Below are 14,528 nucleotides of genomic sequence, written 5' to 3'. Positions count from 1 at the left end.
TTCTCTTACCAGGACTTTAATTACACTGATTTAATATTGATTTTCCTTTTCATACATGAATTTCTTCCATGAGCCTTCTTTCAGGAGGATATTGTTCTATTCCCTAACAGTTTGACTTGTGCTGTATTTCAAACCATTTTTACATATGCCTAATTTCATTGAATTGTCAGATAATGTAGTTGGTACAATTTCTACTTTTGGGGGGAAACTGTAGGGCATTTTTATTTTTAATTAAAAAATTATTTTTATGTATCTATTTTTTACATTATTTTTTTAGAGTTTATTTATTTATTTTGAGAGAGAGAGAGAGACATGGAAGGAGCAGACAGGGAGGGAGAGAGAGAATCCCAAGCAGGCTGTGCTCTGTCAGCACAGAGCCTGACATGGGGCTCGAACTCACAAACCATGATATCATAACCTGAGCCAAAATCCGGAGTTGGATGCTTAAATGGCTGAACCACTCAGGCACCCCAATTTAGGGAATTTTTAAAAGGCCCTGTATATGATTAATTTTAGTTACAGTTCCGAGGATGTTTGAGAAAAAGAAAAAAATAATGCTCTCTGTAAAGACAAAATTTGACATTTACCTATAAAAACAGTATTGTTCAAATGCTGTATATCATTATTTTTGTGGAAGTGATGTATTCAACGCTTTCTTAAAGACTCTCCCACTCATTGTACTATTTTTCTCCTTCTTCTGTTTTTGCATTATATATTTCAGTCTATGTTACTTGATTCTTAAGATTTATGAGTTTTATATGTTCATTGTGAATTTTGCCCTTTATCAAAATAAGGTTTTTAAATCCCTTTTAATGTACTTGGTCTTAAATATGACTTTGTCATATATTACTATCACCGTGCCTGCTTTAATTTATGTTTGCTTATTCTTTACGTTTCAGTATTTCTGTCCTAAAATATTTTAGTGGAGGCGAACAAAATAGATAATTTAGGAGTGTTTTCATACACATTATGTATTTTTTTCTTTCTCTGAAAGTACTTCTTATATACAGTATGCAATGGGATTTAAAAAAATGAATCTGAAAGGTTTTGTCACTTAATAAGGATGTTTAATCTTTACTTATAACAATTTTTGGTGTTCCTTCTGTCACTTTTATTTTATGCTATTTTCCATGCTTCTTTGCTTTTCTTTCTGTCTCCCTTGTTCCCTTCCTTTTTTACTTCTTTCCTCCCTCCCTCCCTCCTTCCCTTCCTCTCCCATTCTCCCTTCCTTCCTTCCTTCCCTTCCCCTTCTTTCTTTCATTCCTTTCTTTCTTCCTTCTGTCCTTCCTTCCTCTTTTTCTCTCTCTTTTTCCCTCCCCACTGTCTCTTTCTTATACAACATGGACCGACCATATTTTCTCTCATATTTTTTTTCTCTTTAGTGTTTATAATTCAACTAGTGTTTCCCTTTTTGTTCTTAAACATATTTGGGGCTGTCTGGGTGACTCAGTTGGTTGAGCGTCTGACTCTTGAATTTGGCTCAGGTCATGATCCCAGGGTCATGGTATCAAGCCTTACTTTGGGCTCTGTGTTGAGCATGGAGCCTATTGGGAATTCTCTCCCTCCCTCCCTCCCTCCCCTGCTCACATGCTCTCTTCCTCAAATTAAAAAAAAATAGACCAATAAATTAATAATAAAAACATATTTGAACTTTTACTTCTCTATCAGAAATAACAAGTAAAATTGAGTGTTTCCTATGTGACAGGCACTTTTCACATACAGCATATGGTTAAGTAGCAACCACTGGTTGAGGTGGGTATTTTTATACACATTTGAAAGATGAGAAAACTGAGTCACAAAGAGGCTAATACAGAATTTACATAACTTTTCCAGAACCCACAGCCCAAATTTGATCCTAGGCAGTTTGACGCAAGAGCCTACCCCGTTAGTCATCTCGATATATTACCTTTCCATTTTTAAAGATTATATAATATCACTATGTCTGAAAGTTTAAAAAGTTCATATTTTGTTTTACTTAATTCTTCCCTTGCACATCTCTTTTTAATTTAATTTTAGAATCAGATGATATTATTAAGATTTGATAATCTGTATTTTCTCCCTATATAATTATTTTATGGTGGCATTATTATATTTGTATATATTTACATTTGTATTGTATTTATATTTGCTTCATGTAATTGTATTATTATTTTATATTTGTATTATTATATTTGTCTTTTATGTTTGTATTACGTAGTAACCATATTTCAATTGTTGTGTAGACTCAAGCCTTGTGTAACTGGACTGTCCTATTATATCATTTCTTAGTTTGATTTTGGGGCGGTATGTCTTCCAGTTATTATTTTCAGGAAAGATAAGGTGATGTGCTTTCGAGCTTTTGCACATGTGAATGTACCACATATGCACGTGAGCAAATACTTGGCTGGTTGTAGGTTCACTGGGTAACAATCCTTTCTACTGTCAAACACTAAGCAGTAATCCTTTTCCTCTGGCATCTAGTGTTGCAGAAGGAAGTAAGACCCAAGGATAATTGTTTGCATGTACATTTATGTACATTTATAGGTTTATCTACACACACACACACACACACACACACAAATGCACATGCCTACTACTTAAAAATAATCTTCATTGTAGGGTGCAACCCCCCATTCTTCCCAATAAGGTGCAGTGGTGTTGATTTTAGTTAGATTGGCAAACACACAAGACTAGGCTTTACCAGAGCTAAGCTGACTCATCCTTGAGAAGGACACAAACAACCACACAACATACACAGAAAGGGCTCAGCGAAGGTCTCTAGACTCCAGGCATGGCTGCTTTTGCCCTAGTCACTCTTAACTAGGGACATGTGTGGTCTTGAGAGATGAAGCTGATCATAGCCTAGGAAAACCATCAACCCTAGGGTTTCTTCCATGTTCATACCTAGCTATCTGCATAGACCTTTTGGTTTACGTGTGTTTGTGTATGTACACTTTGTTACTTACCTTGTCTCCTCTGGGGGGTGTGACTGTCTCCCTGTCAACAGCTCAGGGCATCTCAAAAATACGTGGTACTCTTTACTCAATGAACAATCACAGGAATGAAGTACAAAGGTTTGGTTGGGTACATGGACCTCAGTTGAATTCTTCTCTTGAATCTGGGATAGACATGCTCCTTCTAATTCTTTTACTTAATACTGTGTCAAATTCTGGTCCCAGAAATATCACCAGAGCAACCTGTTTCTAAGAGTAATCTGAGTTTATTGCTTCCTTTGTGTGTTGGGCAGAATAATGGCTCCCCCCACCCCAACTGCCAAAGGTGTTCTCATCTTAATCCCTGAAACTTGTGATGATGTTACTTTATGGAGTACAAGAGATTTTGCAGGTGTAATTGAGTTAAGGGTCTTGAGATGGGGAGATTGTCCTAGATTATCAGGTTGGGTCCAGTGTAATCACAAGGGTCCTTAAACATGATGGAATGAGACAGAAGAGTCAGGGTCAGAGGAGGGGATGTGACCATGAAAGCAGACGTGGGAATTATGGATCCCTGGCTTTGGAGATGGAGGAGGGCACCATGAGGCAAGGAACACAGGTGACCTCTAGATTCTGGTAAAGGCAAGGAAATGAATTATTCTCTAGAGCCTCCAGAAGGAGTGTAATTCTCCCAACACCTTGACTTTTGCCCAGTAAGGTCCATTTTGGACTTCTGACCTCCAGAACTATAAGGCAATAAATTTGTGTTGCCTTAGCCCACTAAATTTGTGGCAATTTGTTATAGCAGCGAGAGAAAACTAATATACTTCACAAGGAAGAATGTGACAGGGTCTTGATAATATCTCAGAAGGGGTAGGGAAAAGGTGAGATGTTTATTAGGTCTTTAAATCTTGTTAAAAGAAGGTTATTCAGGGGCACCTGAGTCGCTCAATTGGTTGAGCGCCGGCTCTTGATTTTGGCTCAGATCATAATCTCACATTTGTAGATTAGAGCCCTGCTTAAGGCTCTTCACTGACGGAATGGAGCCTGCTTGGGATTCTCTCTCTCCCTCTCTCTCTGCCGTTTCCCCACTTGGTGTGTGCATATGTACTCTTTCTCAAATAAATAATTTTTTTTAAATGTGGGGGCTTGATTAGCATTGGGTAAAGATCATGACACAGTGGTTTAAGATTGGGGGACACTGTAAGGCAAGAATCATGAGGACAGGGTCTCCATGCATCTTGAATCAAAGAATCAGTTGTGGCTTTCTGTTGAAGAGTTGATGAGATGTTCCTGGAATGAACAATACATTTATTTGTGATTTATATTTTCCTGGGCAAGACTTTCCTAGACTAGTAAAGTTATGTTGAGGCAGACAGGGGATAATAAAGTCAGTAGGCTATGTGGAGGTAGATGATTTGGGGTTTCAGTTGTAAAGAAAGTATGACTCAGGGTCACATTTTCAGCTATTCCTAAGGCTAGAGGAAAGGTCATACTGAGTCATCTGGTAATCTTTTCTTTCCTTTGGACTTTTTCTTTCTCCTTGCAACTCAAGATATTTCAATGGGGTACAATAGGTTTTAGTCTACTTTTACGCAGATGCTAAAATTTTTACTTAATTTAGACAAGTCTTTTTCTTCTTTATTTGTATATTAATTTTCTGTTGCTACTCTAACGAATTGTCCCAAACTTGGTGGCTCAAATAATAAGCTTTTGTTTTATTTTACTTTATAGCTCTTAGGTTAGAAGTTCAACATGGGTCTCAGTAGGACAAAATCAAGGTGTTGGGGTTATGTTCCTTCTGGAGGCTCTTGGAGAAGAATCCTTTTCTAGCTCTTTGAGGACATCATGTTCCTTGGCTTTTGACCCGCTTCCTCCATCTTCAAAGCCAGCAATGACAGCCTGAGTCCTCGTGCTGCTGTCTCTGGCTTTCTGCAGATGGGAGAAGTTCCCTGCTTTTAAGTATTTGTGATTAGATTGGCCCTAGCTGAATAATGCAGTAGAAAATCTGTATCTCAAGTAGAACTTAATCCTTAATATATCTGCAAAGTCCCTTTTGCTGAGGAAGGTAACATATTTATAGATTCCAGAGATTAGAGCATGGATCTTTGGGGGAGCCACTTGTCTGCCTACCACTTCCACAGTGCATGCTTTTCACACAAACACACCCTTTACTTTTGAAGGTACTACTCCCTTTTATTTATTTATTTATTTTTTTTATTTTTATTTTTTTCAACATTTATTTATTTTTGGGACAGAGAGAGACAGAGCATGAACGGGGGAGGGGCAGAGAGAGAGGGAGACACAGAATCGGAAACTGGCTCCAGGCTCTGAGCCATCAGCCCAGAGCCTGACGCGGGGCTCGAACTCACGGACCGCGAGATCGTGACCTGGCTGAAGTCGGACGCTTAACCGACTGCGCCACCCAGGCGCCCCAGTACTACTCCCTTTTAATAATATATTTTATGAATATTTTATACATATTTTCATAGGATTCATATTTGTTTCATGTTATTATCATGTTCTTTTGTTATTTCTCAAAAGAACAAGGTGGGCAGTTTCTCCTTGGCCATGATGCCAACTTGATTGTGGTGAAAACTTGAGCTTTTCAGCTGGAAGGATAATTTTTGTACACTGATGGTCTTGTGCTGAAGGGGACAGCTTCTCCCTCTGGTTACTGAGGTTACTATGTCGCCGTTGTCAGGTTACGTTGTGTGGATGGGAGGAAGTCTCTTCACCTCTTTCTGATTAGTCCCACAGTTCGAGCTGGCAAAAATATGGTCAGAGGTCTTAAAGATTGTTGACCAAGAGTCTTAGTTTCGATGACTATTCCATTTCTGTGTCTTTCTGTGTTTTAAATGAGTGTTTGAATGGGAAGGTAGGGTAGGGAAAATTAATCACTACTGGGTCATTGTTCTCTTCACCTCAAATTCCACCCTGGATTGTGCTTTGTACTGTCCTCCGATGGGTCACAATGCTCTTTATGTTCCTTGTGCCGCTGCAGCTCTCTGTCTCATAGTGCCCTGGGTGTGCTCTATTTTCGTGGCGGCTACATTCTTTATATGCCTTAGTGATGAGAGGCTTGCTGTCTGCCCTGCCCTCTTGCTTTCAGTACCACTCGGAAACAGATATCCTTGGTGCAGACATGTGCAGAAACTGTTTCCTGTTCAGCTTCCCTGAACTCCTAGCTAGTAGGAATAGCCCCCTTTTTAATCACTTAATGCCCAATATCGCGCACATTAAGTAAACAAAAGTACTTCCAGCCTGTAGGGAGTTACATGAATATAAGCTTTGCTGCTGTTTTCTATTGTGGTTGTCAAAAATATTTCATGAATAACAATCACTTCTGCCTCGTCTCTGCTCCAGACTCACCTTGACATCCTGGAAAAAAGCGTGAACCCCAAGCAAGTATACTTCCGCCAGGATGTTCTCTGCCAGACTCTGGGAGGGAATTCATGTCCATTGGTGACCATCACAGCCATGCCCGAGTCCGATAGTGCTGACCACCTGGAACAGTTCCGTGAGTAAAAAACAAACAACCTCCTTTGAAGATTTGGTGATTATGGGGTGTCCTCACAGCCTTGGAAGCTTCCTGTCCCTCAGATCAGAAGCTCCATAAGGTCTGAGGACCAGTTTATGTTTATAGAAATGCATTTCCAACTCTTGGCACAGCACAAAGAATAAATGTTAATGTTGCTCTGTTAAAGGGAGAAAAAAATAAACTGAAAATTGTCAGGGAGATGAAGGCTTGCTGGAATTGAGAACAGTTTACTGGTGACAGTCACTTCCTCTCCTAAAACAGAACCAGTACTGGAGTCACATTTTCCAACCTTGAATCCAGGGCCTGTCCTCCCCAATGCTCACTGCCTTTATACTGCTCCCACGGCCAGACAAGGGCCGGGAAGGAAGGAAGTGGATGGAGCCCTTGCTGAAGAATCCTCTTGAGGACTTGAACACCATTTGGATCTGAAGGGCTGACAATATGGAAGAGGCTCTAGCCAAGAACCGTCAGACCAAACCAACACATGCAGATGTGCACGTGCGCACACACACACACACACACACACACACACACACAAGTGCCCCTGTAACATTAGAGCCCTGACCACAAATCTGACTTACCTGTAACCAGTTAGCTTTCAAAGTTGGCTTCTGACATATTTTAGACCTTAGATAGGCAAGATAAACCACCAAACAGAATGAGGAGGGCTTTGCAATACAGAAAACCTTGCGAGATGAAAGAAAAGACTGGGGAGTACAGATCTGGCCAATTTATCCCCAGAAGATGCAACCTTACCTGATGAAGTGCTAACTGTGTTCAGGTGACTCTTTGGTGGATGCAAAATGTAATTTCTCACACCCCATCAACATCTGACAATGGATGCTTAACAACCTGGCTAATCAACAACTGATTATCCCATCTGAATTAATGAAGCCCTAAAAGGCTTTCATGAATAATAAGGGATTTTCCAAAAACTTCTGTTACGTGTTTTATGAATTTAAGAGCAGTTTCTGTAACAGTCACGGAGTCCTCCACTCGCATGTGAGCCGTTCTTGGAAGTTAGAGACGGCAGTTTTTCTAGTGCAACCTTGGCCAAACAATAATTTATGTAAGAAAGTGGATTTATGTGAGCCTGTGTTCTGAAGTGTCAGTTTCTAAATAGGAGCTGGGCAGGACCCAATGTCTGATTATGGGATGGATTGCCTCTGCTCTCTCAGTTTTTCATATGCTGACACAGGTGCTTTGGTTGGTGTCATAACTAGAAAGATCATTCCTGCTTTAAGGAGAGGATTGGAGACACGGCAAAGGTCCCTGAATAATTTGACACTCTAAAATAGTTCAGTTAAAAAAAAAAAAGAAATCTTAAAGCACCTTTAAGCACCTTTATATGAATCAAAGGAGGCTGGTTTCTGTCTGCGGCATAAGATTAGAGATCCTAAGTGCATTCTCTCGTGTGTCATTACAGTTTTCTCTCTTCAACATGTGCGGATATGTCAGCTGTTGTTCATCTCAAGAGGTAGCCCAGGCAGGCATGGGGAAGACCCATGTGATGGTGGAAAGCATGCTGTTCACTTTCCTTTTGACACGATAGACTTGCAAGTGACAGTCCTCGAGCTGGACCCTGAGGAAGCCAGGGCTGTGCTCAATGAGAAAAGACTAATGAGAGCTATTCTTCATAGGTGTGCCGGCTGCACAGTCGCTCAGAGCCCATGCTTAGAAGGGCCATGGACTTTGTTTCACGTCTTTAAAAGGTTTTGAACATGGGGGTCTGCATTTTCATTTTGCGGGCCCTGCAAATTCTGGAGCCAGGCCTGGGACTAATCTGAGGTCATCAGCAAAAATGTGACAGAAGCTAGTGTCCTGATCATGCTAGCATCTTCTGTTGCCAAGTCATGCAAGATGAGTTGTAACCTACTTTGGTAGTGCAGAGTCTTTATCTTTTCATTTTTCTTAAAAAATTTTTTTTGAAGTTTATTCATTTTTGAGAGGTGGGGGGGAGGGTCAGAGAGAGAGGGAGACACAGAATCCGAAGTAGGCTCCAGGCTCTGAGCTGTCAGCACAGAGCCTGATGTGGGGCTTGAACTCACGAACCGCGAGATCATGACTGGAGCCAAAGTCGAAAGTTTAACCAGCTGAGCCACCCAGGTGCCTGTACGGAGTCTTATTTGTATGGACGATGCAGCTGGTTGGTATCTTTTGTGATGGTGGTTGAAGTCATCCATTTTACAGTTGAGGTAAATGGGGCTAAGGGCAGTTAACTACCCTGGTCCATGGTGGTGCCAGGTTTCGGATTCTGTTACTCTGATTGCAGAGTCCATACACCCAACAGATGTCCGAACACTGTCATTGAAGCAGGTGTTCAGCATTACATTCAGGTTCCACTCAAAACCAGAACTTTCCCTCCTCGCTGTCTTGTGTCCTCACATTATTAGAAGCCAGCTTAGTTGTTAAAGCAAGTCACACTGAGTGGACCACAACTAGATGTATTACCCTCTTCCGGCTCACGGTGAATTTCATTTTGCTTTCCCAACGCAGTGTAAGCCTTTCCATGGTGGATGTTTCAGATGCTGTGGCAGGAAGGCGGGGGTGGGGGTGGGGGGAGAAGATTCAGACTCCTCAGATCCCCGTACAGAGTGGAGATTGCGTGGTTGGGCTGCAGTGCTGGGAATAGTCTCAGACTATGGGCTACGGATTCTGGGCTGCAGAAGAAGCAATTTTCTCAGCAGGTTGTGATACGTATATACAGATACATGCCATGTTGTGTTTCTGAGAAAGGAAATATCCAGCACAATATAAATACCACCTACCCTCTAAATTGCAATTAACCATGTCTGTAAATCAGTAATAAAACCACTTAACTTCCTTTCAACCACAAAATGTGATGCATTGTTTTAGAATGAGAAAATAGCAAAGGAGCTCAAGGCTCTCCTGCCTGCAGGCCTCCATCCAGGTGAATTTGAGTGGTCTCACCCTCTTCCTCCCTCCCCGGGGCCAGGCCAGTTTCAGAGTATCTAGCTGGGATTTGGCCAGTTTCTAGTGCAGTGGCTGACCCTCACTCCTCATAAGGAGGTATTTTGTGCACCGGAACATGTTCTTTCCTCCGTGTAGGGTTATCGCTTTGGTCTTCTTTCAGAAACCTACGACGTAACAGCATGGCTCTGGGGCCCAGGGAGAAGGTAGGTCCCTTGCTTGAGACTGGTTCCCTGGTCCAAAAGTCCCGGACTAGAGATTATCAAGGACAATTTATTGATTACTTTTGCTCCTTCCAGGGGTCTGGGCTCCAGAGAGTCTCCTAGAAGGATAATGTGATTTGATGTATGTTTCGAAAGCATTTTTTTTAAAAAGATATTTTCCAGGGCTCCTGGGTGGCTCAGTCAGTTGAGTGTCTGACTTCAGCCCAGGTGATGAGCTCATGCTTTATGGGTTTGAGCCCCATGTTGGGCTCTGTGCTGACAGCTCGGAGCCTGGAGCCTGCTTTGGATTCTGTCTTCCTCTCTCCCTGCCCCTCCCCTGCTGTGCTCTCTCTGTCTCTCAGAAATAAATAAACATTAAAAAACTTTAAAAAATAGGGGCACCTGGGTGGCTCAGTCAGTTAAGCATCCGACTTCAGCTCAGGTCATGATCTCGCGTTCATCAGTTCGAGTCCCACGTTGGGCTCTGTGCTGACAGCCCAGAGCCTGGAGCCTACTTCAGATTCTGTCTGTCTCTCTCTCTCTGCCCTTTCCCCCCACTCATGTTCTCTCTCTCTCTCTCTCTCTCTCAAAAATGTATAAAAACATTAAAAAAATTTTTAGAAATAAATAAAAAGGTATTTTCCTGGATATAATTAGCCTTATTTTCTTGATAACTATATTTTCAGCTTAGTGGTAGCCCAGTTTCCCTGGTGGATCTTTTACGGGTGTCTGGAGAATTGAGGATGGGTGCTGACAGTGGTCCCCAGAGAGACTCACTTTACACTTTGAGATCTGAGCCCTCAGAGCCAAAATGCTGGCAGAGCTCCAAGAGCAAAGTCACTGTCTGCCCTTTTCAGTGGGACAATGAGCAGGGTTGTTCTCTGAGAGATTGTCCCTGAAATCATTACGGAGGAGACAGGCTTGATGAGAAACTGACGATCAAAGGAGCCATTACAAAAGGACATACAGCTCATTCTAGCTTTAGGCTCCTGGTGGATGAGGTATCTGGGAATTAGCAGGTCCAGGCCCTTCCTGACTGGAAGGATTCCAGATGTCAAAGGAACCCCAGACCTTTGGGATTTGGAGAGCAGAGCGTGAGTGAGGAGTGAACAGTGTCCAGGAGAATGGAGTGGGGGCTCCATCAGTTTGGAGCAGAAGGCATCACCTGAGCAGGTCTGGGGATAGGTTTGGAAGGCAAGGTTGATCCAGGAAGTCGTTTCTAGTGCTTTCTGGGACTAGGCTCCATTGGCTAATGGTGTTCTGGCATGATTATACTTTGCATGGCTAAATCCTTATTACGTTATATGTTAATAGGTACTTTAGTAGATGCTCGGAATATGCAACTTCTAAGTAGAGAGTTGAGAACTCATATTTTCTGAAGTTTATGTGCTTATCAGGGATGGGGTGTGTGTGTGTGTGTGTGTGTGTTGTTTGCTTTTTGGATTTGAACTGAAGGTCATTTGTTTTTTTAATGTTTATTTTGAGAGAGAGAGAGAAAGAGAATGAATGTGTGCACAAATGGGGGAGGGGCAGAGGGGCACAGAGCCCGATGTGGGGCTTGAACTCACGAACTGTGAGATCATGACTAAGAGTCAGACGTGTAACCGACTGAGCCACCCAGGCACCCCATGAACTGAAGGTCATTGTTTACTCAAACCCCAGTGGATGAGGGCGAGAAGCCCAGAGAGGAGAATGGTTCTGGGGTCTCTGAGGCTCAGCCATCCCCCTAAACCAGGCCTCCTTTCTGCTTCTTGCAGAAGGGCTAAGTGTGCTCTCACAGACTCTTGTCATTCTCCCCATATTGCAGACAGCAAAGTTAAGGCTCACTAAAGGTAAATAACCAGCTTGCACCCACCAGGGTGGTAAGTGGTGGCTCAGCGAAGAGACCCCAGGCCTCTAGCCCAGAGTTCCAGGGTGGCCCCCTCCTTAGGGATCTGCCCTTCCCTGGGATATTCCCCAGAAAGGCACACAGACAGGACATGCTGCTTATTAAAGCCCACCGCCATTTTGTTGACTTCCATTTTCTCCACACGTCCCCCATAACCTCATATTCTAAATCCCCATTTCAGTCCTGAGGAAGTTGGGTCCCTTTTTAGTTTGGGGGGCTACATCTCTGTGATGGATGGTTCATTTTTTTTCGGGGGCTTTATTGCCAATTATTTTTCTCCCTTTGGACATATTTCCCCCTGTAACAATATTGTCTTGACTGTTCTCAAGAGTTACCTGAGAGGAGGAATTCATTTGTGGGCATCTTCTGAGGGAAAATGCCGTTCTCTTATTAGAAACTCTCATTCTTGAAGTGACTCGTCACCGCCTGACTCACTGACTTGTGAGAAGTCAGGAGACAACAAAGGTGGATGGGAGGGGGTGGACCTGCTATTTTTGCAATTGGAGACACCTCCACCCTGCATTTATCATACCCTAAAAGAGCAGAGCATAACCTTTGTATGTCTCGGGAGGTGAGGTGACATCACTCTACCACAGGGGCTCACACACAGTTCTTTCCAGGAGGCCTGAGGTGGGGGAGGCAGGAAGCTACATTTGTAGTTACTAAAGAATACCTTTCTCTTTTTCTTTTTCTTAACAATATTCTCACAAAAGCAATGTTCTATTCAGCCTGCCATTATGCTAAAAGCTTTTCCTTGGAAGACAATAGCTGTTCTCAGAAAAAAAGATTTACATGGGGTCCCCAGGGTATAATGAGCTACCAGGAGGCACCTGCCTCAGGTTGGGAGTTGTCACTTGTAAGTGGTTTTAAATTAGAACGGAGTGGAAAAATACACAGTTACAGAATTCCCCTTTTGGCTTCTTTGCAAATCGTTTTGCCTTTGTCTGTCCTGGAGACACCTGATCAGGAATGAAGAGCAGAGCTTTCTGCTGAGGAGATCGAGAAGCGACGGAAGTGGTCCAAAGAAAACAGAAACTCTAGTGAAGTGAGCACCTCTCACTTCTAGAGTTTTCTGTTTCTTTGTTTACTTTTGGCCTCCACCCCCATCGCGGCCCCCTGCCAGAGGCATGTAGGGCCCAGTATTACTAAGGGAGCCCTGAATTTTAGAGCTTAAATATCCATAAAGATCATCGAGCCCAAATCCGTCAGTTGAGGAACTGAAGCTCGGGGCATGGCCGGACCTGTCTAGAGACCCTCGCTGGCTGAGGTGGCCCTAGACCTCAGACCCCTTGTCACCTGGTGAAAACCTCTTATTTTCCTTTTCTGTAAAGCGTGGACTTCTGACGAATATTAGAACTAACAAAGGGGCTACAAGGACATAAAGACTTCTCTCTGTGGACACTTTTAATAAGAGGAATTAGAATTGGAGAAAGTGAGCTGTGCCTTTTCCTTGTCCTGGGATTTGCATCTCTCCAGGCAACCAAGGCTAGGAAGCATGGAAGATATTAGGAATATCAAGGTAAATATTATTTAATCCTTGTTGAGGCACTCGCATTCTCCAGGGAAGGTATGTGTGTGTATGTGGAAGTCATGTTAACAGGACATTGTGATACAGCAAGGTATACCAGAACAGGGGGATAAACAAAGTGCATTGCAAGCAGAGACAAGAGACCATTTGCCTGTGTGGTGGGATCAAAGGGGGACTTACACCCACAGGGGGGAGCTATTTAAATCCCATCTGCATGGTGGTCTTATAGTGACATGGCTTTCACAGAAACCTCAGCCAGAAACCTAAAGTGGCGCCTGGGTGGCTCAGTTGGTTAAGCATCTGACTCTTAATTTCAGCTCAGGTCATGATCTCAATGGTTTGTGGGATCGAGTGCCGCATCGGGCTCTGGGCTGACAGCATGGATTCTCTCTCCCTCTCTCTCTGCCCCTCCCCTACTCGAGTGCCTCTGCTCTCTTTCTCAAAATTAAATAATTGGAATTGCAAAACAAAATAAAATAAAAACTTGCAATTGGAGACCCCTCCACCCTGCATTTATCATACCCTAAAAGGGCAGAGCGTAACCTTTGTATGGCTCTGGATGTGAGGTGATCTCACTCCACCACCACAGCTTCCCAGGGCTCACACATAGTGTTTCTTTTAAAAAAAAAAAAAAAAAAAAAAAAAGGAAACCCCAAACCATTTGAAGAACTATTTGTATCTCTCTTAAGAAGACATGACAGGGAATATATAAAACACATCCAAACCATCCACAAGTGTCCTCATCTTTCTGACTGTTATCAGTCTGCACATACATAAATAGTAGGTAACCCCTCCTTTTTCAGTACAAACCCTCAAAACTCTATGGCATTTTGACTGGTTGAATATCTCTTTGAGGCTTCCCATGTGTGCCTCATCAGTCCACAAAAAGGAAGACTATGAATGAATCTTCCTCCTTCCAAGGCCAGTTGGAGGGAGTGGGGAAGACTGTAAAACCTTATAGTTGAATAGCTTTGCTTATTCCCTACCACATAAGTCCTTTGGTCTTACAAAGTTTTTACTTAATATCACTTGGTCCTCATAGTTCCCTTGGGAGTTGAGGAAGAGAATAATTATGCCCACTGTATAGTGATAAAACTGATTTTGAGTGCTATTTGATCTATATCTTGAAGTCAGACTGGCACATGCAGAGAAATAGGGGAGTATCTTCTCCAGTAGAAAAACAGCATTTGCAGAGGCTGGGGGGCCTGGACCTAACGCTGTGGAAATCTCAGGGCACCAGGACTACAGGACTGTAGGTTGATTATGGAATCTGATGATAGATGAGAAAGGTGATTTGGGCTAAGTGGTTAAGGCCCTTATTTTTCATGTTAGGAAGTGTCTCCTGAAGGCAATAATGGGCTCATAGGATTTAAGAAATGACAAGATCAGACTTGTTTTGGAAGAAAGTTTTGTGGCAGTCATGTGGAGCTGAAGTCCAGGGTGAGGGGAAGTTAGGTGACCTAGAACTTGACACAGAAGAGGTTTTATGCAGTTAGACTAGAATCAGACTCACTGTGTGTGTGTG

At 42.7% G+C, this 14,528-nt stretch overlaps 1 protein-coding gene across 2 annotated transcripts in view; it reads left to right on the top strand.

The window, feature by feature from the left end:
• AGBL1 (AGBL carboxypeptidase 1) overlaps nucleotides 1–14,528 on the top strand; it is an 858,541-nt gene that overhangs the window by 196,986 nt on the left and 647,027 nt on the right. For both annotated transcript variants that reach the window (XM_040493719.1, XM_040493718.1), the window contains exon 17: nucleotides 6,279–6,432. In XM_040493719.1, the coding sequence (XP_040349653.1) occupies nucleotides 6,279–6,432 (154 nt within the window). The remainder of the gene's footprint in view (nucleotides 1–6,278; nucleotides 6,433–14,528) is intronic.

The sequence above is a fragment of the Herpailurus yagouaroundi genome, unplaced genomic scaffold, assembly GCF_014898765.1.
Source record: "Herpailurus yagouaroundi ecotype Mexico unplaced genomic scaffold, PumYag 185, whole genome shotgun sequence".
Lineage (NCBI taxonomy): Eukaryota > Metazoa > Chordata > Mammalia > Carnivora > Felidae > Herpailurus > Herpailurus yagouaroundi.
This window is presented reverse-complemented; position numbering and strand designations above follow the sequence as displayed.